A 23,369-nucleotide genomic window follows, 5' to 3' on the forward strand; every position below is an offset into this window, starting at 1 on the left:
GGTGGTGCTCCTTCGAAAGGAGCCTGAGGTGGCAGGAACACCCGTCAGGCCACAGCAGAGCAAGGGGGATGGAAAACAAACCAAAACCGACAAACAAGAACTAGATGGAAAGCAGAAGTCAGGGCTCATCAGAAATTCATCTTTATTCAGATTACAGTTCTTCAGAGCATCAAAACTGTTTAAATTTGGTTAAAAGCATGCTTAAATTGAATATATATAAAATATGATTGTTTATATTTCTTTTGACTGGAAAGCAGAAAATACCATGTTATATTTCACCATATTTACTTATTTTATTCTGATGTAAAACCTTCTAAATGAAAAAAAAATCATTTCAAAAGTGAATAAAATAATTTCTCAGTTACCAACCCTGCTTGCTTGTTTGAGTTCTGTGATATTGCCTCCTTTGCAGCACATGCTCCTCTGCTGGCCTTTGGCTTGCATGAGGCTGTGAGCTACAACCCATGGCAGTCAGTTTCAGAGTCCTCACTCCAGTGTGCATCTCGTTTCTCTGCCACTAGTTTGATGAATTGAGAGTGACTAGCATAAAGCTTGAGTTTATCACTGATGTCCACCCACTTCACTTTTCCAGCATCATCTCCAGCTTCGAGGGTGAGGTTATCCATAATCTCACCTGGTTACCAAAGAAAAAGCATCACCAAGAAAAAGCAATTCCTTTCTTTTTCAGCAAAACTGCATCTCCAAGTATTCTTACTAACAACAAGTAAGCAATCATCGTCTTAGTGAATTAAAAACTAGGATATTCCAAATTTTCCAAACACCCAAATTTTAACCAGGTTTCTAAATTTTAAGTGGAGGTACCAGTAAGAAAGCTTTCCTCTTTAGAAAGTAAGAGTATTATCCTAAAGTAAAATTCATACTAATGCATGATACCATGTATCAAAATAAATTCCAGAGCAATTAGGGATTTAAATGTAAAAAAAAATTACTGGTGATTTGTTTTATAGTCTTAGGATAAATGGACTTTTCTAAGTATGACACCAAATAAAAACCATAAAAGAAGTATTTATCAATTACATTAATAAATTAAAAATAAGTGCTCTCACCTAGAGGTTTCCCCCACTTTGTTTTCTCCCACACCCCTAATCTATTGTATAACCAACATGTTTCATGTAATCCACTTACAACTCTTTTGATAATCATGTATAAAACGGTACAAAACTGCCATTTTCCCAGGGCATTTTTTCAATCCACTGAGACTGCTTCCTGGCAATTGTTGACAGTTTGGCTCAGATAAACTAATGAAAATTCTCCACAGGTTTAAATAATGTTTATGTTGACACACACTTGTTATAAAATTATTTCAAATAATAAGACAGATGTAAATCCCATTTCTTTTATCCTAGCCATACTTCCTACCCAAATCTCCAGTTGCTTTTGTTTTTTTTATTTTATACAAATGGACTCACACTGTACAATTTAATAACTTTAAGGCAAATAATTTTAGTCCAAAAATTCAATCTTAATTTTATGTACTACAAATGGATTAAAGAAAATACTTTTAAGGCTTTCTTTTTCTGTTGTTGTTGCTAATCCTCATCTGAGGATATTTTTCTATTGACTTATTTTTTGTAGGGAAAGTAGAAGGGAGTGGCAGAGACAAAGAGAGAGAAACATCAATATGAGAGACACATTTATTGGCTGCCTCCCACACCAGGGCTGGTGATAGAGCCTGCAACCGAGGTATGTGCCCTTGACCAGATTCGAACCTGGGACCCTTCAGTCGGCAGGCTGATGCTCTATCCACTAAGCCAAACCAGCTGGGGCAAGGCTTTCTTCTATGTATTCTTTTAATATCAACAATTTTAAATATAATCCCATAGTTAGTAGTTGATTGGCTTAAGTTACTAAAATAGTCCAGATTTAATCGTGCCTTAGTATGCTGCTGGACTTAGACTGATCCTCTAACCCAGTCAGTTTAATAAACATAAGTAAAAATTACCTGTTTCATCATGGTAGTTCACAGCTTCTGTCTCCATCCATGCATTATCAGTATTCCGAGGGTCATCAACATATCCCTTATATATCTATTTTTAAAAGGCATACAAAAAAAAAATAGTGTAGGGTGAAACAGGAATGAGTAGAGTAGAAGCATGTTACTGTCATTAAAATCAGCAATGTAAATATCCTGTTCCAAAAAAAGTGCATATAATTAACATAACTGTTCACTTAAAGTGGTTAAAAAGGTAAATTGTGTGTTTTTTACCACAATAAAAAATAAATATAAATACCATAGCATCTTTAATATAGCATTTCTTATGCTTATTTTAAATTTCCTACAGAAAAATATTCTTAAGAACCTTTGAGGCAGCTTTAAAATTCACAAAACCCTCAACATCTCAGATTCTAGTTTCAAAATTTAGTAACAATAATATTTGAGCCGTATGGTTTTTTTTTTAAAGTCTTTATAATTTAAGTATCTGTTAAATGAGATATATAAGTAAAGTTAGTAAAGACTAATATTTAAACTATTAATACATGAAAAGATTTGGATCTAGCTATCTAACACAAATGTAGACTGGATAAGATAAATAATTAAGAAATACTAGTAATTCTAAAAAGAAAACAAAGCAATAAAAAAAAAAAGTCAACAAAAAGTAAAATTGGTCCTTTTCCCTATTATTAGTGTATCTATATCTTATAAGGTGATTTTTAAATTTTTACAAAGGATATGTAGACAGAACAGAAATGTGATTTAAATGGTTATAAACCAGAGAAACTCTGAACAACATAATTTCAAATGTAAATGTCCTTCCAAAAGAGCTGAATTCATGCAAAAAAATTAATGTTTTCTGTTGGATGGGTGAGCTCAGTATTACATTAGCTCATACCTAGTCTGAACAAAAACTAACAGAAAAAAAAAATATTACAATAAACTAGAGGCCCAGTGCACAAAATTAATGCACAGGTAGGATCCCTAGGCCTGGCCAGCAATCAGGGCCAATTGAGGCCTTCCTTCCAGCTGCTGGCTGGGACATTCCTTCGTTCCATGCCACCCCTTGGTGGTCAGCACACGTCAATAGAGAGCAATTGAACTCCCGGGCTCCTGGTCAAACTCCCTCAGGGACACTTTGCATATTAGCCTTTTATATATATATAGATGATGTAATCGAACTAAAGAAATCTATTTATAGTGTAGACCTACTACAATTTTAAGTTGTTTTACGGACAAGTTTTACAAACATACAATATTTCACTTTATCAGAGGATGATCTACCAGATTTCCAGGCGAACTTTAACACCAATGCACAGGACTAACTCCTTCCAGGAACCACCATTTCTTACCACTAGATGTTCCTGGCTGAAGAGTTTGTGCAACTGTTCCTCTAATTTTCTTTTTTCAGCACTGGATTTCTGTAAAGAGTTGAGAGCTTCCTCACCAAATTCTCTCTTCAGTGTAGCACTAATCTTCTCTCCTGGGTCCACCATCCCCTAAGGCCACATTTTAAAAAGAAAAAAAGGAAGAAAAGTAATAAGCTTTAATTTATCCAACAAATATTTACTGAGTGATGCATGTACCTTTACTGGTCTATCTGCCCATAAACACGATCCCTATTCCTCTGTCATATATTCTTCCCTAAACCATGTGTTTCTAGTAAAAGCAGCCTATCGGGTATCACAGATATATTTGACCACAGTAATTGGCCCAAGGTTAGCCTATGGTAAAGTGAGCTAACAGACTCCTTTCCAGCTAAGGAAGGAAGGCCTTGAAGCAAGAAAGAATACAGAAAGTTGCCGGGACCGGTTTGGCTCAATGGATAGAGCGTCGGCTTGGGGACTGAAGGGTCCCGGGTTCGATTCCAGTCAAGGGCATGTACCTTGGTTGCGGGCATATCCCCAGTAGGGGGTGTGCAAGAGGCAGCTGATCAATGACTCTCTCTCATCGATGTTTCTAATTCTCTTTCTCTCTCCCTTCCTCTCTGTACAAAATCAATAAAATATATTTAAAAAGAAAGAATACAGAAAGTTGATACTTTCCCCATCGTTCATTGCATTCCAGCCACACTGACCTTTTCAATGTTCCTAAGACATGCCAAACATACTCTCATCTTAGGGACTTTTCACTCGCTATATTATTCTGTCCAAGATGCCTTCCCCCAGACATCCACATAATTCACGGATTCACCACCTTCAAATCTTTACTAAAGGTCTTCTCACGGAGACCTTCTCTAACCTCTTTGTCTAAAATGGCAAAATCTCAAACATGTCCTAGTCCCCTTCCTTAGAAAGTGGTATTCTAAGATACCAGTATAATTAGTTATTTATCTTATATTATCTGTCTCCCCCACTAGAGTGTGAGCACCAAGAGGAAGGGATGTTTGTTCATGTTGCTCTGTTGCTTCCTCTATGTCTGCATTGTTAGCAAACAAAATATACTAATTAGATGAATGATTCTCAAAATGATCAGTGACAATAATTCCCTAATTGGAATTTCAAATGAGAATCCTATCTAATAAAAGAGTAATATGAAAATTAACCGTCATTCAGTGACAAAAATGGTGGCACCCATAGCCACAAGATGGAGGCTCCCAGTTGTCTCAGCCCAAGCGGAGTCCCCAAGTCTCAGGGACGGCTGCCGCTGAGAGCCTACAGAGTAAGTGTACTGGTGAAATGCTGCCCAGAGGCCCTCCTGAGCCTTTATAAAAAACAAAAACAAAACCACTCCCCACGGAGTGATCCCACACACACAAACCTGCAGCCTGGGGTCTTAGCCTGGCAGGGGTGTGCACCCCCATGGTGTGATCCCCTCCCAACTGCTGCAGCCTGGAGTCTCAACCACTGAGTCACACCAGCCATGCAGATATGGAAGAATCTTAAAGGTTTATTTTTTTTAAATATATATTTTTATTTTTTACAGAGAGGAAAAGAAAGGGAGAGAGATAGAAACACCTATGAGAGAGAAACATCGATCAGCTGCCTCCTGCACATTCCTACTGGGTATGTGCCCCCAACCAAAGTACATGCCCTTGACTGGAATCAAACCTGGGACCCTAAAGTCTACAGGCCAATACTCCATCCACCTAGCCAAACCAGTTAGGGTTGTTCGATATGTTAAAGAAAAAACCCTATCTAATAAAGAGAGAATATGCAGGGGAGGGCATTTGGGGTAACCAAGTTGTCCGGGGAGGGCAGTTGGGGATAATCGGGCTGGCAGGGGAGCAGTTAGGCATTGATCAGGCTGGCAGGAGAGTGGTTAGGGGGTGATCAGGCTGGCAGGCAGAAGAGGTTAGGGGCAATCAGGCAGGCAAGCAGGCAAGCAGTTGGGAGCCAGCAATCATGAGTGGTCCCAGATTGAAGAGGGTGCAGGTTGGGCTGAGGGACACCGCCCCCCTGTGCATGAATTTCATGCATCGGGCCTCTAGTAAAAATATAAAATCCTATGATGAAATCATTTATTACATTTTATACTCGGTATGAGCCAAGTTTTACTACTTGGCTAGGCTTTCATCACAGTTAGCTGAGATATTCATCTCCATTCTATTTTTATCTTACAAAGAAAAATCAATTCTTGCAAATAGTGGTATGTGTATAAAAAGTAATCCTCTTATAAAACTATCTCCATTTAACATTAGGGCATTAAATATAAAACTCTGCCATACATATATATGTTTTTTAAAAGCCACTTAAAATATGCCACTGGGCCCTGCTAGGGTGACTCAGTGGTTGAATGTTAACCTATGAACCAGGATGTCATGGTTCAATTCCTAGTCAGAGCACATGCCCGGGTTGCAGGCTCAGTCCCTAGAGTGGGGTGTGCAGGAGAAAGCCAATCAATGATTCCCTCTCATCTTTGGTGTTTCTATCTCTCTCTCCCTTTCCCTTCCTCTCTAAAATCAGTAAAAATGTATTTTAAAAGAAATTATATATATATATATTTGCTTATTTTTTTACATATATACCACTGATATGAAGTCAAAGTACACTCCTCCTGCTGATATGGAATTTTTAAAACTATAAGAATTATTAAGTGATAAAAATTATCTAATTTATTATTTCTAAAATTATCACAATTCAACAACAACAACAAAAATGCTAAAAATCTTACCTTGGGCTTGGAGTTGATTTCTGAGATGGGACCCAACATTAGTGAGTACCTACTTTATAACCACTGCTCTGCATGCTATTTCTAGTAATCCTATTAAGAAGATGAGATGATCTTTATTATAAAGATGAGGTCAGAACTCCATATCACTCAGCTGAAAGTGGAAACACCAGGATATGAGCCTAGGTCTAACTTCAAAGTCCATGTTCTTTTCCAAGGGGTTCAGAGTCAGACTCAGATTCAAACAGCCTTGTTGTATTTATTATTCTAGAGTTGTTACTGACAATGACACTTCATTGCAATGATGAATGACAAAAGAATTACTAATTGAAGTGTTGAGGAATGGAGGATAAGTAGAGTAGAAAAGGTCCATACACAATGATCTTGTGGTAAATAAATCAAATTAAACAGAACTTAAAACATTAATTTAATTTTAATGCTCACCCCTGGAATTGCCCATTCTCCACAGTCTTTCCTTTTGATTGCCACAAACTGTAAGATGTTTTTCCCAGAAATAGGGTGGGTGATTTTATTTCCACTTTTATCCCTTTTCCACCTGTAAATAGTAATGTAAGATCATAACTAATTTAGCACAAAAGCCAAAATTCTAGCTCAAGCTTGAGTCAAAGTTATAGAGATGTATTTCTCTTTATAACAGAGTACACATAAATTTACCTCAAATCAGTTTTTACCAAAAACATTATTTTGTATTAGAAATATGTCTACTTTCATAATGAACATTCAGAATATAAATAGTTTTTACAGTACTAAAATACAACCAAAAAATAAGTTTAAAACCAAGACAGAAATTACAGAAGTTTGGTGTTTTTTCTTTAAGTCCACAGACCCTTTTTAAGAATTACAAGTAGTGTAAAAGATCTGGTAATATTTGCTTTTTATAGTTCACTCTGTGGTATCAGAAAAGCAGATTATATGATACAGATTTAGACTATCAGTTCTTCCAGGGGAGGAATTACAGGTGAGATATGATAGTCCTCCCCTGGAAGAACTGATAGTCTAGCAATAGAGCTATACTAGGTGTACCAGTTAAGGATTTTGTAATCAAAGAAAACACGATCATTTCAAGAGAAATATCAAAAGTGCTTTAAAGTAATACACATTTCCCCATCTTTCAGGTAATTTGTGCATACTGCCCAATAGAACTTTTCTTGTTTTGAGGCAAACCAGTTAGAGACTCAATTTTTCCATTTCTTTGTATGTTTTAAAGTGCTGCTCAGAAAGTGCATATAAGTACAACCAATGGACACAAAACTCTGGGGAGGGAGGGTATGTATGGGGGGGGGGGGGCAATGTTAAAATATGTACACAGATAATAATTTAATTTTAAAAAAAGAAAGAAAGTGCGTGTGCCATCAATTGGAACAAGTGGTAATCTGAAGGAGCAAGGTCTGGTGAATATACAGCAGGTGGGTTAATACTTCCCAGGCAAGATCTTTCAATGTGTCTTTAACTGGTTTTGAAGTGTGTGATGGTACATCATCATGAAGCAAAATTACTTTGCTGTGTCTTATGGAACATTCTGGTCGTTGCACGATTAAAGCCTGGTTCATATTGACTATTTGTTGTTGGTAGTGATCAGTATTAACTGTTTCACCTAGTTTTAGAAGCTCATAGTACACCACACCTTCCTGATCCCACCAAACGCAGAGCATTGTCTTCTTTCTGAAGCGATTTGGCCTTGCTGTCGATGTTGATGATTGATCTATATCAACCCATGATTTTGTGTATTTCAGATTCTCAAAATAAATTCACTTTCATCGCCAGTCACAATTCGATGCAAAAAAGACTTTCCTTCATGCCTTTGAAGCAACATTTTACTGATGACTTTTCCATTTTCCATTTGTCTTTCCTTCAGTTGATGTGGCACCATTTTCCTTCCTTTAAAATCTTTCCCATTGCTTGTAAATGATCAGAAATTGTTTGCTGAGCAAAGTTTAATCTTTCTGCTAGTTGTTTTTGAGTTTGACACGCATCTTCATCCAATAATGCTTGTAATTGTTGGTCTTCAAATTTTTTTGGTTGACCTGGACGTTCTTTGTTTTTCACATCGAAATCATCACTTTTAAAGCGTTTAAACCAGCGTTCACAAGTATCTTGAGATGGAGCATATTCACCATAAGCTTCCCAAAGTATTCAGCAGCACTTTTCTTCAAGATAAAGTAATGAATTATAACTTCCCGCAAATGCTCTTTTTTTGGGCACAAAATCCATTTTTAAGCGTAAAAATATCTATGATGTTAACACCTTCATCAAATTTGACATATGAAATTTTGAAGCTTGTTGTCTAATACAACAATATAGCATACATATCAAATTGTACATATATCAATATATGTGCAGCTCCATCTATTCAACAAAATCCGCATTAACCAGTACACCTAGTACATGTAAGTGAATAAACTATAAGCCACAGTCACAGTTTTTTAAGTATATAGTAACTAGAAATGAATGAATAATTGGTACAAGAAGACAAAATCTGTTTGTTTTTTAAATTCTCTACAGGTAAGAACATTTTAAAAAATGTGTTTTTATTAATTTCAGAGAGGAAGGTAGAGGGAAAGATAGAAACATCAATGAGAATCACTGATCAGCTGCCTCCTGCACACCTCCCCCTGGGGATCGAGCCCACAACCCAGGCATGTGCCCTGACCAGGAATCAAACCATGACCTCCAGGTTCAGTTTGACACTCAACCACTTAGCCACACCACCAGGTAACAACATCTGTTTTTAAGGATGCCAGACAGACAAATCACGAGAGAAATTAAGTTGTAAAATATAATGATGTGTTCAATAGAGTCCCCAGTCTGTTGATTTAAAAAATATATATTTATAATATCTTTCACTGAATAAAATAAATAAAATGTGTTTAAGAAACTGAATGTAGCCAGGTAGCTCAGTTGGTTAGAATGTCATCCTGTTTACCAAAAAGTTGCAGGTTCAATTCTGGATCAGGGCAGATTCCTAGGCTTTGGGTTAAATCACTTACGGAAGGCAACAGATCAGAGTTTCTCACGTCGATGTCTCTCTCTGTCTGTCTCTCTCTCTCTCTCTCTCTCTCTCTCTCTCTCTCTCTCTCAAAAAAAAAAAAAAAGAATCAATTAACAAACCAACCAACCATATCCTCAGGTGAGAATTTTTAAAAAAAGAGAGAAAGCACAGTATTTACAGCCAAATACTCAATTCAAATTTCAGATCTACAAGACTTAGGCAAGTCACTTATCCTCAGTGAGTCTCTGGTATACAAAACAGATGTGTTAATACCTACTTTGAGGAATTTTGTGAGAAACAAATGGAAAAACTAGTAACATCTAGCAAAATACCTAGAGTAGAGCTATATTTTTAAGAATTTGTTTAGCCTGCCGGGACAGGTTTGGCTCAATGGATAGAGCGTCGGCTTGGGGACTGAAAGGTCTCGGGTTCGATTCCGGTCAAGGGCATGTACCTTGGTTGCGAGCATATCCCCAGTAGGAGGTATGCAAGAAGCAGCTGATCGATGACTCTCTCTCATCGATGTTTCTGACTCTCTATCTCTCTCCCTTCCTCTCTGTACAAAATCAATAAAATAAAATAAAAAGTAAAAATTAAAAAAATTAAAAAAAAAAAAGAATTTGTTTAGCCTTATTGATTTTTCAACATCTTTCATTCTTTGCTGCCTTGCCTTCCCACAATGACTCCTCTACTAGAGGAACCCATCCTTTAATATATGCATTACTGGCACAGCAAAGAACATCAACCTAGGAGTACTGAAAGCTAGATGCCACCACTTGTGGGCTCTTTTATAGCCTGGACCATCATTTCTAAGGCTTCAGTTCTCTCATCTGTGTAATGATGGAATTATGCTCATAAAGTCTACATTTCAAAAACCATGACATACAATCACCATGTTTAAGCAGAGCTCATATTTGGTCTACTACAGATAAAAATAAGCTATTAAAAATAATTAGAGGCTAACTTTCTTTTTTTCTTTTTTTAATATATTTTATTGATTTTTTACAGAGAGGAAGAGAGAGGAATAGAGGGTTAGAAACATCGATGAGAGAGAATTATCAATCAGCTGCCTCTTGCACACCCCCTACTGGGGATGTGCCCGCAACCAAGGTACATGCCCTTGACGGGAATCGAACCCGCAGGCTGACGCTCTATCCATTGAGCCAAACCGGTTTTGGCTAGAGGCTAACTTTCAATTCTCTGGCTTCTTTTGCTGCTTCTTGTCCCCTTACTATCATTCCTCCTTCAAATGTTTCACACCTTCCTGCTTTTAGCAAGCCTCACCAAAATTAGAAAGAAACCGATACTGTCATTAATACATTATTTTACTTATATTCATTAATAACAATATGTTAACTCTTCCTATCGCATTTAAACTGTAGTTTCTAAAGTAAATTTGTTGACAGGTTTTGAGTTCAGTCATCTCTGGACTTGATCCAGGCGTAGATAGGTAGGTAGTTAGATGAGTGGGTGGCTGAGTGGATGGATGGATGGATGGATGGATGATAACTGGATGGATGGAAAATAGGTAAATGGATAGATGAAAGATAAAACTGGGGTGCAACATAAAGAACTAAGAGTAAGATCTCTCTTGGCAGAGGACTAGAAAGGTCAAGTAAAAGAATCAGTATTGGTACCCTTTCCAGTAACCTGAAAATAAGAAAAATAAGCTGCTTTCCTAGAGTTAAATTATGAAATCATTATTATATCTCAGATGAGAGAAAAAGTATCCTGTGAGAAAGGACCTTAAAATATCAAAACTAAAAAAGTATGAATATTGAGGTTATTTGCATTACTTAAAGGAGAAAAGTAACAACTACATGTGAGAAGGGAGTTGGTCAGTGAAGAAATCCTAAAAATAAAAATAAAAAATTTTAAGGATGACAGAGATGACAGAAAATTCCAGATGTGTCAGAAACATGATTTCTATGGAGACTTATGCCAAGTCCATCTAAACATTAGATTCATCTTTTTTATTCTGATTTTCACTCACCAAGGGACCTTCAGTATATGATTTAGCTTACCAGATAGATCTGCACCGGAAAGAAAGTGCCTTTTTCCTGTTATGAAACCTTCAATGTCTCCAGTTCACACTTCTTAACTCTGGCACTTAATATTCTCCACAAGAGTATTGCATAAAAGTTAATTTTAAGTTTAATTTACCATTCACTATTCTCCTACAAGAATCTAACCATGCTCATCTTTTCATGGTATCTCAATACTCAAATATGTTCCACTACGAAGCTTTTTCTTAGGCCTCCTCCTGTCCCCCATCCAGGACTCAAGTTCAGCTCTAATCTACCTCCTTCATAACGCCATTCTCGAGTACACTGGTTTACCATCATCCTGCCCAACATGCAATCTTCTAATTCTCTAAAGCATGCTGCACTACCCATCTTACTTAGACATGTTTTTTTATTTCTTATCTTCCATCTTGCAAATGAAGCCTTAGCTCTTCAATGACAGGAAGCTGAAATTTAGAACTGTTATACTTCTTTATATCTTCTTTATATCCTCCAAAGCACCTACTCAATTCTGAGAACAAAGAGATGCTCAATAAGTATCCTGATGAATTAACTTTGTGTAGATAATGCCTAACCTAATCATACAGCTTCACAATTGTTATCACATCACTGTAATTTTGCATAAAGTCCTTTTAACATAGATTTTATGTGTGTACATATGTATATATGTTTGTATGCGTACATATACAAACACATATAAAGATGTACACTAGTATATACAAATAATACATGTATACGTATGTGCATACACCTATATCTATAGTATATGTAAGCACATGGTTATAGTCTGTGTTTTTCCAATCACTTAGCTCTCTGCTACTGAAATGTTTTTTAGTTCTTACCTGGTTATGATGGGATCTGCAGCATGATTTGGGCCCCATCGCCCCAAAAGTCCTCGACCAACCAACCCTGTGCGTCCTGCAGGATTTCTGGGGGGGGGAAACAAAATCAGCTGAATGGGTTCATCTTTTTTAACTTAACGTGATATGACTCAATAAAAGGTAGTAAGATCAATAAAAGGAAAATAGCATCCCCTCCCTAATTCAGTAGCACTATCACATATCTGTACTGAAAGCACATATATTGCCTTAAGTGAATTGTTATTTAACTTTCCTTTTTGCATGTCTTCAGCTCTGAACTTGATCCAGGAGCAGGATCATTTCCAAAGCTGTTCTATGATATAAGAGGGAGGGACCAGGCCTGCAAGGGAGGATAGTTGTGGGCGATCAGGCAAGCAGGGCAGGGCAGTTGGGATGGACCAGGCCTGCAAGGGAGGGCAGTTGTGGGCGATCAAGCCTGCAGGGGAGTGCAGTTAGGGGTGACCAGGCTGGCAAAGGAGGGAAGTTGGGGGCAACTGGGCCTGCAGGGAAGGGCAGTTGGGGGGGACCCAGGCCTACAGAGAAGGACAGTTAGGGGTGATCAGGCTGGCCAGGGAGCAGTTAGGCGTCGGTTAGTCTGGCAGGGGAGTGGTTAGGGAGTGATCAGGCTGGCAGGCAGAAGCGGTTAGGGGCAATCAGGAAGGCAGGCAGGTGAGCAGTTGGGAGCCAGCAGCCCTAGATTGTGAGAGGGATGTCCGACTGCCCGATACCATTGGGATCAGGCCTAAACAAGCAGTTGGACATCCCTCAAGGGGTCCCAGATTGGAAAGGGTGTAAGCTGGGCTGAGGACACACACACACACACACACAAATTTTGACTATGCCTCTAGTCTTTTAATATATTTTACCAAGGAAAGAACCTAAGGAATAAGTCAAATACAAGGATAGTATGACTTTCAAAAGATTCAGTAACTTACAAAGGCGATTAAGTTATAACCAAAAAAAGAATTTGGCAAAACTAAAGGACCAGGTTGAAACAAGAGGAGCACTCTTAGTTTCCTTGTCCTAAAGAAACTAAGAATATAAATTGCAACATTTTTGCAAGTCATGAGAACCATGATTACAAAACTGTGAACCTCCATTTGTTTTATTTGGAGCATTCTAATTTTTACATTTCTTCTAAACTTTTATAATGCTTTCTTAAGGAAATGGAAATTTTTGGAGTTGTGTAGAAAAATCCTTTTTTAAAGTATACAAAGATTTTTGATATTACATTATTGGGTTATTTTTATTTTTACTCTTATGTTTGGATAATTCTTACTTTAAGGCATTATCACATTTAATAAATAACTACTTAACATACAATTTTCAATCATTTCTCTGTTAACTTATTCAATTACTTCTACCTTCAAGGTTGAGTTACAAAAAGATGCACTCAGATCCTGCCTCTACCACTTATGAACTACATGCAAATCACTTACATTCTCTCTTTATTTGTAAATGGAACTAGAAATATCCACCCACAGAGTTATTGCAACAATTTAATTAGATCACATACATAAATTCTTTTGTACAATGTCTGGCACATACAAGCACTTTATAACTATTCAATATATTTTCTACCTTTTGAAGACCCACTATTATAAAAAGTTCCATTCCCAGTACATACCTAGGTCTTCCATTTTCAATCTCATACCGGCCATTCTGGCTCTTTCTCTCAACATGGCCATCTTTTTCATTAAACTTGGGAGAAAAATTACTTTCACTATTAACAAGAATACCAATGCAAAATAAGAATTAATGTTAGTTATAAAGCTTAATTTAGATGGTAATATATATTCAAATGTTCAAAAATTGAATGAAAAATAACAAAATGTATTCAATGATCCTCTATTTATACTCTACAGCAGTCCTGCCAATGTCATTAATTTTAATTGTGCATAATGTGTATTTATAATGTAATTCTAAAATCCAGGAAATGGAACTATTTAAAGCTAATAATTTTTCCACAGCTGAGCTTCATAATTAATTCATAATCCAAGTACTATTACAAAGTTACAAACATATCTTTGGATAAAATAAGAAAACTGTGGGTCAAAAGTCAAATGACAGCAATAAGTCAGTGGTAAAATTTAACAACCTACTGAACTAATACTGGATCTATCCAATTAGCAAAACTTTTTACTTAAATGACTAAATGATGTCTCAAGAAGACTATGATTTACAATAAATTTACCCATTAAATCAAATATATGAAAGGGTTCCCCAAACTAGCTTGTTTTTCTATAAATAGAAATAATAATCCTGTTTGCCTTCCAGAATACTTATAAGAATAAAATAAAATAATGCTTATAAAACATTTAGTGCAGTGCCTAGATCACAGGTAGCAAATTTTTTAAAACTTATCATTGTATTTATTAAAAGGAATATAAATATAAAATATGAGTCAATGTAGCACTTTAATGACTTCAGTCAAAGCATTTTTTGCTCAATTATTTTGCTTTCCTCCTTCTCTCCTTTATCAATCCCTTTTCTATTTTTTCACACTGCTCTAACTTTATCATCACCCCATTCTTAGTAATTTGGAAAATATTTCTGAAAAATATTTTCACCTTTTCAAATACAAGTCTAGCTATGTTGGAAAACAACCACAAAAGATGTTCTATTGATAACCAAACAGAACAAATGAAAACAGACACTACTTGTCATTTCAGAAAACAAAATACTCAGTAGCAAAACAGACACCTTTAGAAAGATCATCATAGAAAGCCCCCAAAAAATAAATGAACATGAAATATCTAGTTTTGGCAAGAATTCAAGCAAATATGGAAACTAATTTATAATAAAATCAAGCACTAGATAAAAATAGTTCAGCTGTCAAAATGATAATTTACAAATACAGCCATTACTTTCTCTAACAGTCTTACAATCCAGCTAATGCCAGCTAATTTGCTCACCTTATCTGAGGATCTGCCCACCTAGGTCCAGCCAAGACAGAGAGTGCAGTGTATTCCACAGGATTATAGTCTTGCCACTCAACCAGCCAGCCTACTTTCTCATTAGGAACCTGGCTGCGTTGAACTTTTGAACCTGGGTAAGGAGATGTCCGAGCCTTCTTGTGGGAATTCTCTTTGGCACCATTAGAACCAGACATGATGTTGGAGTTAAGATGAGACCCACACGATGAAAATGAGCTTCTGGGAGAGGGGAAAAAGAAAAATAATTTAAATAAATATGTATTTATAATAATAAAAGCATAATATGCTAATTAGACCAGATGGCCGAATGACCTTTCAGATGACATTCCAGATGAACTTTCAGAGAAAGCCAGGGCTGAGAGAGTCAGGCAAGTCGCAGCTGCGAGGGTGGAGCCCCTTGCACAAATTTCATGCATCAGGCCTCTACACACACTAGTATTATGGAAATTCAACCATAAAAACAAATGTAAAAGAAGATTGTTTAAGTATATATGAAGAAATAAGTTTTTTAGGAGCAGTCTACAATCTAAGACACATATGTAAAATGTATGGCAAAAATAACACAAAGGAGGAATAACTAGAAAATATAAATATCTGTAATAAGGTTCCTACATTGTACAATACATGAAGTAATATAATAATTCTTAAAGTCAGATTGTGATAATTATACAAACTATAAACTTTAGACTAAAATTTAAAGTAAAATTAAGAAGTTTAAATCTGAAATCCTATATAATAAAAACCTAATATGCTAAGTGTCTGGTCGTCCAGTCAACTATTCAACCAATCAAAGTGTAATATGTTAATGATATGCTAAGGCAGCTCAACTGCTAGCTATGATGTGCACTGACAACCAGGGGGCAGACAGTTGATTGGTCGACCAGTTGCTATGATGTGCACTGACCACCAGGGGGAAGACACTCAGATCGGTAGGTTAGCTTGTTGCTGGGGTCTGGCCGATTGGGACTAAGTGAGATGGACCAGACATGCCTTAGAATCCTCCCACAGTCCCTCCCTGGCCTCGATCGTGCACTGGTAGGGTCCCTTGGCCTGGCCTGCAGCCTTTCATGACCTAGGACCTCTCGGGGGATGTCAGAGAGCCAGTTTCGACCCAATCCTGCTGGCCATTCCCCTCAGAAGGGCACCAGATGCAGAGCTCAGGGCTGGCAAGTGCCACTGCAGCAGTGCAAGCCTCTCCAGATAGGGACTGATAGGGTGTGAACCCACAGCTGGTGCAGTGGGGCCAGGATGAGCAGAAGACACAGGTAGGAGCTACCGCAGACTGGTTCAACCACCAGGCTGTTGTAGCTCAAGGTTATATGCTATGTAGAGCCCAAAATTTTGTCTCAATTAGAAAAAAGGAGCTTGATTAGGGCTTCATCTTTAAAAATAAAATTTTAAAATAGTTAAATAAGCTAGGTTATAACCGTATCTACACTAATAAAAGAGAAACATGTAAATTGACCATACCTTCGTGACTCCCACCAGCCAATCAGGAGTATGCAAATTAACCCAACAAAGATGATGGGTTAATTTGCATACACAGGCACCAAGCGGCAGGGGGCAGGCAGGGGCAGCCCACACCACCCCAGCAGCTCTGGGCCTCTGGGCATCATGAGAATGTAGAAAGGCAGCTCTGGACTGGAGCAAAAGTGGTGCTGGCAGCCAGGGGAAGGCCATTCTTGCACAAATCTTCGTGCATCAGGCCTCGAATTATATATATAAAGTTTTAGAACAGAATTAAATATTTTTTCAACTAATTCGTGTAACTTCATAATACCATCTTTTCTTTTTACCTTCACAAACCATAGGGGATAATTTTGGCCAAAATATTAGAAGCCTTCATCAAAATTTTCCCAAGACCTCCTGTCAGAGCGAGTTCCTCCTTTATTCTCTACTTGCTGCGCCACTGTTGGAAGAACAGGTCCTGAGCCTGCCCTACCGCTAACAGTCGGGTCTGAGCCCCTCTGCCAGGGGCTGGACCTTCTTGAACCCTGGGGTGGTAGACGAAGAAGCCATGAGAAGTTGTGGGTGTATAAGAGAATCTTTATTGTAGAAGCCAGTGGCCATGTAGCCCAAGTAGCCATTGCTAACAAGGAGCCACTAGACAAAACAAAGCAAAATCCTATACAGTAGGTAGCTGAAACACTGGCTTCCTACACAGAAGCAGCAGCCTCTGTTCCTACAGCCATTATCTGAGCAGCCTCATGCTGCCTCTGTACCCAGCAGATAATGCAGCCTCATACTGGCTAGTCAGTAACAACTTTATACTACTTAAGACAAAAGAGGCTTCTTTCCAAATAGTGACATCAGTCATCTGGAATATAGAAGGGTATGCTTGCACAGTGCATAGATTTTTGCATTTTGCACCTGTGTATAGTCCTTGGACATCCTGATTACATTCCCATGCTCAGAGTGGCCTTGAACATCTGGTGTTCTCTGAACAGGGCCTCCACACTCTAATTGGCCTCCAGCATCTGGCATACTCTGAATGGGGTCCACACACCTCCTTTAATCCTGTGATACTCAAATCATTCTTTCTTGAAACACTATCCTTTCTCAACCTTCTCTTTTAACAAGATCAAGCATTTATTTTCCATGTACCAGTCTCTGAATTGAAGCAAGCAGCCAAGGTTACTATCCGCCCTTTTGTGTGTTTTTTAATGGATTTTATTGTTTAGAGCAAGTATAAGACTTTTTTAGTTTTTTAAGAGCAAATATAAGTGAAGAGCAAAACTGAGTGGAAAGTACAGAGCCTCACCCCCACCCCCAACACACACAGAGCCTCCCCGACACTATTTGTTTCAATAGATGCATCTACCTTCACATCATTATCCCTCAAAGTCCAGAGTTTACATTAGAATTTACTCTTGGTGTTATATATCCTATTGGTTTGGATATGTATCAGCCATTATAATATCATACAAAGTAGTGATACTATATGTATCAGCCATAGTATCATACAAAGCAGTTTCACTGGCCTAAAAAACCCTCAGAGCTCTACCAGTTCATTGCTACCTGATCCCAACTCCAACCCCTGGCAGTCATGAATGTTTTTACTAGCTTCATTTTGCCTTTTTCAGAATGTCATATGGTTGAAATCATAAGTATGTAGCATGGTTACTTTAATTTAGTAATGTGCATCCAAACTTCCTCCATGTCTTTTCATGGCTTAACAGCTCCTTTCTTTTCCATCGTCCAGGTATACCAGTTTATTTATCCACACACCTACTGAAGGACATCGTGGTTACTCCTGGCAATTATGAATAAAGCAGCTATAAACATCAGTGTGCAAGTTTTGCATGAACATTAAGTTTTCAATTCATTTGTGTAAATACCAAAAAGGGCAACTGCTGGATCATATGGTAAATTTTCTGAGAAACTGCCAAACTGTCTTTTCTTTTTTATTAACTGTTTTAATTCTTTCCAATTCTTGGTTGTCTATACCATTACGTGCTATTTAAGTTGTTCTCTCTCATCTTATTTAAAGACTTTGAAACAACTGCTATTCCATTTTGCACTCAGTTTGCATCTGTGGAGTATTGTCAAACACCCAATAATCAGGGAAGCTTGACCTATAAAAAAGTTAATAACCCCGGAGGGGCTCTTCAAAATGTAAGATGACTAATTTTATTCAAAGTGGTAGATTCAGTCCTGGTGGCTCACTTGCTTCGAGAATGGTCCTGTACAACAAAAGGTTTCTAGTTCAATTCCCAGTCATGGCAAATACCTAGGTTGCAGGTTGGATCCCTGGTTGGGGCCCATGGGGGAAGCAACCGATTGATGTATGTATGTATCTCTCTCTCTCTCTCTCTCTCTCTCTCGCTCTCGCTCTCGCTCTCGCTCTCGCTCTCGCTCTCTCTCTCTCACATCAATAAACATATTCTCGGGGTGGATTAAAAAATCCTTAAGGAAAAATAAAGTGATAGGTTATCTCCCCCCCATCCCCATTATTTTAATGTCATGGTGAGTTTTGCTTGACTAAGTTGCCATGGTTTTGGAAATCTGAATAATGAACATTCAAAATGAACATTCATCACACATACTAAACCCATACTCAATAAAAATGAGCATACATGCAATACATGCATGCAAGTACATATCAGGCATGTACATTCAGAAAAGCAAAATTTTACATATGAAGTTCTAGTCTTTAACTCAATTCTAATATAAAATTAAGAGGGTTTTTTCACGGTTTAGTAAGGTAAGAAAAAAGTCAAGGGTCTTAATGAGATGCTCAACAGGAAACACTGATCCTGTTCCACTCTATGCTAACCAAGTGCCAAAAACGTTTTCTAAGTATTAGGCTCTGTGCTCCCTGCTTGAGCAACAAGTATGTGCAATTCCACAAATCTGTTCCCACACTGACAAAATACTTACACACTTGGTTAATTACTTTTCCAAAAATATTTAATTTTCCAAGAAAAACAGCAAAAATTCAAAAACTAGGTATTTACACAGTAAGAAGTACTTAAAGTATATCTGCTATTTAAATGTGATACACTAAAAGGAATCAGAGCAAGCATATACACACATTAACAGCTGACAGCTCAATTTTGAAAATGAACTGTATATTAAAAAATACTGCCTTTGTAACTATTCAAAGTGTGTACACATTTTTGGGGGGGACATCATATATATGATATACATATATGCAGCCTCCATTATTTTATTAGATTACTAAATAGGTACAAAAATACATTTGACCAAGCAAATGGTAATTAAGTAGATGATAAAGCTCATTTTACAAAGCAAAAACCAATTCCTAAAAACAGTCAAACTTGAAGAAATGCAATATTGATGCAGTACTTTTAATAAAGCAAATTTGCAATACCAATAGCTAAATATGCATAGTATAAGCTATGTGCAAGACACTATTCTTATGCTATAATATATTAACTCATTTTATCCTCTCAATTCTAAGTTTAGGTATTATTATACTTATTTTAGAAATAAGACCACCAAGGCCCAGAGAAGCTAATGAAGTTTATCAAGGTCACAAAACTGATAGCAGGATCAGGATCCAATCCCAGGCAAACTTGGTCCCAACTCTAGGTTCTTAAGATTATGCTATATCATCTCAATTTCATTTTTGGCTCACATATATATTTACATATATTCACAGGAATAAAATATATACCATTCTCCATACATTGTTGATAAATCCTGATGGAAAATTTGGAAGCACTCCCATCTTTATATACTTTTTTTTTTCTATAAAATAGGTATTTGCAACTTTCTAGTCAAACCACAAAAACCAACTACAGCCCAGCCAGTGTGGTTCAGTGGTTGAGCATAAACCTATGAACCAGGAGGTCATGGTTCAATTCAATCAATTTTAAAAATATACTTTTTTAAAAACCCAACTACAAAACTATGACTTTCTAGATTTACCCAAATTATTAAAGGGCAGTAAAATTCTAGATGCTAACTTTCTTTTGTCTCTTCCAGGATGCCTTGCAATGTAAGATACCTGATACTCAACACATACATACTTGTTGGCTTAACTTTTGGCTTTTACTTCCAAGCCAGTAAGCAGTCACAGGTTTTAGATATACTCTGTATATTAATAAATACTGCCTTAAAGGATTTCCAGCATTATAAAAATGAAGAATAATGGCCAAGCAATTTTACATTATTCCAGTGGCCTCTATCAAAAAGCAGCATTAGTGACTTACAGAGAACATATCGATAGATGTTTATTCCTTCCCTCCCAAACCCCACTGAAGAGATGGACAGATGTCTACTGGTAAAAGGCAACAACATCCACAGCAAGAAGAGAGAACAGGACACCACCGAGTGAAGGAGAGATTTCAACCAATTTCAGAAAGATTCCAAGTAGGTGGAATGATACTGACCTACAAACCAAAATAGAGCAAATTATACTTGAGAATACTCACAACAGGGTGAGGAAAAGATGGCATTCCTACAAGAGGACCCTGAGAGGTTTCAAAAATGAAATAAGTGGGTCCAAATGTCCTAAGGGGACAGTGTGACGGTAACCATGAAAATCAGTCTCCTTCCCTCCCTGCCGTTCGAACAAAAAGCCAGCAAGTTACATTAGGATAACGCCAAAAATTAAAGAAAAATAAGAACGAGGTCTTTTATTGTGAGTATTGGTGTTAGCACAATAGAAACTTGGGCTTGCTATTCTATAATACAACACACTGAGGAAGTAAAATTAAAGCTGCTACGCTCAGCAAAGAAGTTTCTCCACCAGCATAGGCCCTAGGGAAAAGGGGTAAGAGGAAGTTTCCCAGCTTGTCCACCTACCTGCGCACACACGGAAACCTTCCAGTCTAGGCACCCTGGTACACGGTGGCAATATTCAATCAGTCCTCCCATTTAGAGAAAACAATGCTTATTATATACATTTTACTATATATTTGAAATATTCATGTAAATATAGATGGATAACAAGTGTCCACCAGATGTTTGAGAGGGGGAAAAAAGGAAAAAGAACCAAATGGTAACAGAAACATTTACCCAAAATAGACAGATAATTCAGGAAAAAGTAATTTTTTAAATCACTTTTATAGTTTCAAAACGTTTTTATGTTCATAAAATAAAAAAAGGCTTCCATGAAAGAGTAGTTAGAGTAAGAAAAGGTTCTTGTCAACATTTACAATTCCATAGAGATGACTAACAGAATGCAAAGATCTTAAGTTTGAATGAATAATTCAGTAGCCATTATGTGTTTCCTGAACAATGGACTCGAAGAATAAAAACCTGAAAAGAGGAAAATAAAAAAACAGGAGGCAGTATGAGACACAAGAAACCCCTACATGCATCCAGAGTTGACAAATCCAGAAAGAGGCAGAGACTACATACATTATCTACAATGAGTTTCAGAGGAAGAATGACAACTTTCGCTTTTCATTTTACACCCAATTATACTGGCCACACAGTTAAACTATATGCATGTATTCATTTTAATGACAATGTTTTTTTAAGTATTAACCAGAAGAAAACGGCACAGGACAACACCACACCCGAACAAGTGCTATTCAAACTCTGAGGACAACAACGTTGGTGACTTAGGAAGGATGGCACCGGTTTCCTTCAAAGGGCAGATAAAAACATTCTGAGCCTTTTTGAAAGCGCGTCTCTATATGACTCAAAAAAAAAAAAAAAAAAAAAAATCCGAGCCGCAAGCAAAGCCCATAGAATCCGCCGACCCGGAAACTGGTTCCCACCTGCAACAGAAGGACTGGGGAGGGGCCAGCACGAGGAGGAGGAGGGGGCGGGAGGATACCTGCACTCCGGGATGCTGCAAGAGCCCGAGGCCTTGACAGTCACCGAGGCCAAGGCCACGGACAGAGACACGGTGGCTAAAGTCTTCCCCAAGAGGCGTCCGGCCATCGGCGCCCGCGGACGGACGGCTTCACGCGGCGAGGTCGCTCTCAGCGTGGGCCACAGCCTCCGCCCACCCTGCAGGCCCGGGCGCCGGGGAGCCGGCGGGCACTAGGACCCGGCCTTTTTCATTCCCGAAACTGGGGTAGCTCGGTCTAATCTCATCAACACCAGGGACCAGGAGCCCTCCCAAAACGACAGTCCAGCGCTTCCCCCAGCGGACGAGAGGAGCCAGACCGGCCAAGGACGCCGAAGCTCCCAGGCCCGCAGTCCGGGAAAACTGCGAGCCGGAACCGGGACCGCAGTTGCGTGACGGCGCTTTACGGCTTTGCCGCAAAGCAGAGGCAGCCCGCTTTACGGCTTTGCCGCAAAGCAAAGGCGGTCCGGGCCGCGCCGCGCGGGCCTCCTCAGAGCTCCCACTCCGCGCAGGCGTGGTGGGGGGGCGCGGTGGCGGGGACTAGCGAGAGTGAAAGAAGGCGAGGAAGTGGTGAGGGAAAGAGGAAGGGGGTTCGGAGACATTTGTTGTGCTTTTGGGTGGGCGGGCAGGAAGGATTACACACAGCTGATGTACTGAATGAATCACGCGCGTCCTGGTCCTACGTGAGGAAGCGGTCACGGGGGAGGGAGGGAGGGAGGGAGGCGAGGGATGCCGTCTGCGGGGCCGGCGCTCTTCTCTTACTTTTTTAACCCGGTATTCGCTGCACTTGCTCCATTTGGCAGCGCGTTGCCCGGGGTGATCCTGACGAGCGGGAGGAGTAAGCCATCTATGAAACAGGCGCTCAGCCCTGAGCGGGATCGAAGGGGCAACGAACTCCCAGGCAGGAATGAGACCCACCGCCCGGCCGGCCGCTCGGTTGGCAGAAGGTCGCGTGCCCCGTCTGGTCCGGACGCGCACCTGGGTCCCGGGTTCCATCCCATGCCCTGTGAGCACCAGAGGCCACCGACTGGGGCTCTCTCTCCCTCTCCCTCCCTCCCTCCCTTCCTCTCTAAAGTGAATAAAGAAGATCTCCTTAAAAAGGAAAATCTGATAAACTGCCAAACTGAAGTTGGGAAAAGCAACTAGTAACCAGGATTGATGAATGTGGCAAATATTTAACTTTTTTAAGTACATGCTGAGATGTG

At 38.7% G+C, this 23,369-nt stretch overlaps 1 protein-coding gene across 3 annotated transcripts; it reads right to left on the bottom strand.

Moving 5' to 3' along the window:
• Positions 1-118: 118 nt before the first annotated feature.
• On the bottom strand, positions 119-23,084 carry NUDT9 (nudix hydrolase 9). Of its 3 annotated transcripts, none has more exons than XM_036456843.2 (8): positions 22,927-23,084; positions 14,874-15,113; positions 13,586-13,681; positions 11,941-12,027; positions 6,509-6,620; positions 3,307-3,453; positions 1,964-2,048; positions 119-634 (listed from the first exon to the last, which is right to left on the bottom strand). In XM_036456843.2, exons 2-8 carry the CDS (start codon positions 15,068-15,070, stop codon positions 456-458), a joined length of 903 nt encoding a protein of 300 aa, XP_036312736.1. In that variant the 5' UTR covers positions 15,071-15,113; positions 22,927-23,084; the 3' UTR covers positions 119-455. The 3 variants fall into 3 exon arrangements, with proteins under 3 accessions (XP_036312736.1, XP_036312592.1, XP_036312667.1); XM_036456699.2 differs by lacking the exon at positions 22,927-23,084 and adding an exon at positions 22,150-22,564; XM_036456774.2 differs by lacking the exons at positions 13,586-13,681; positions 22,927-23,084 and adding an exon at positions 22,150-22,568.
• Positions 23,085-23,369: the final 285 nt, after the last annotated feature.

The sequence above is a fragment of the Pipistrellus kuhlii genome, unplaced genomic scaffold (genome assembly GCF_014108245.1).
Source record: "Pipistrellus kuhlii isolate mPipKuh1 unplaced genomic scaffold, mPipKuh1.p scaffold_m20_p_1, whole genome shotgun sequence".
Classification (NCBI taxonomy): Eukaryota; Metazoa; Chordata; class Mammalia; order Chiroptera; family Vespertilionidae; genus Pipistrellus; species Pipistrellus kuhlii.

Coding starts and splice junctions, on each gene's coding strand:
- NUDT9 (XM_036456699.2), bottom strand. CDS start 22,256: ATGGCCGGACGCCTCTTGGGGAAGACTTTAGCCACCGTGTCTCTGTCC. Junction 13,682..14,873: donor TGGGCAGATCCTCAGATAAG/GTGAGCAAATTA, acceptor TCTTGTTAATAG/TGAAAGTAATTTTTCTCCCA. Junction 2,049..3,306: donor TCAGCCAGGAACATCTAGTG/GTAAGAAATGGT, acceptor TTTTAAAAATAG/ATATATAAGGGATATGTTGA.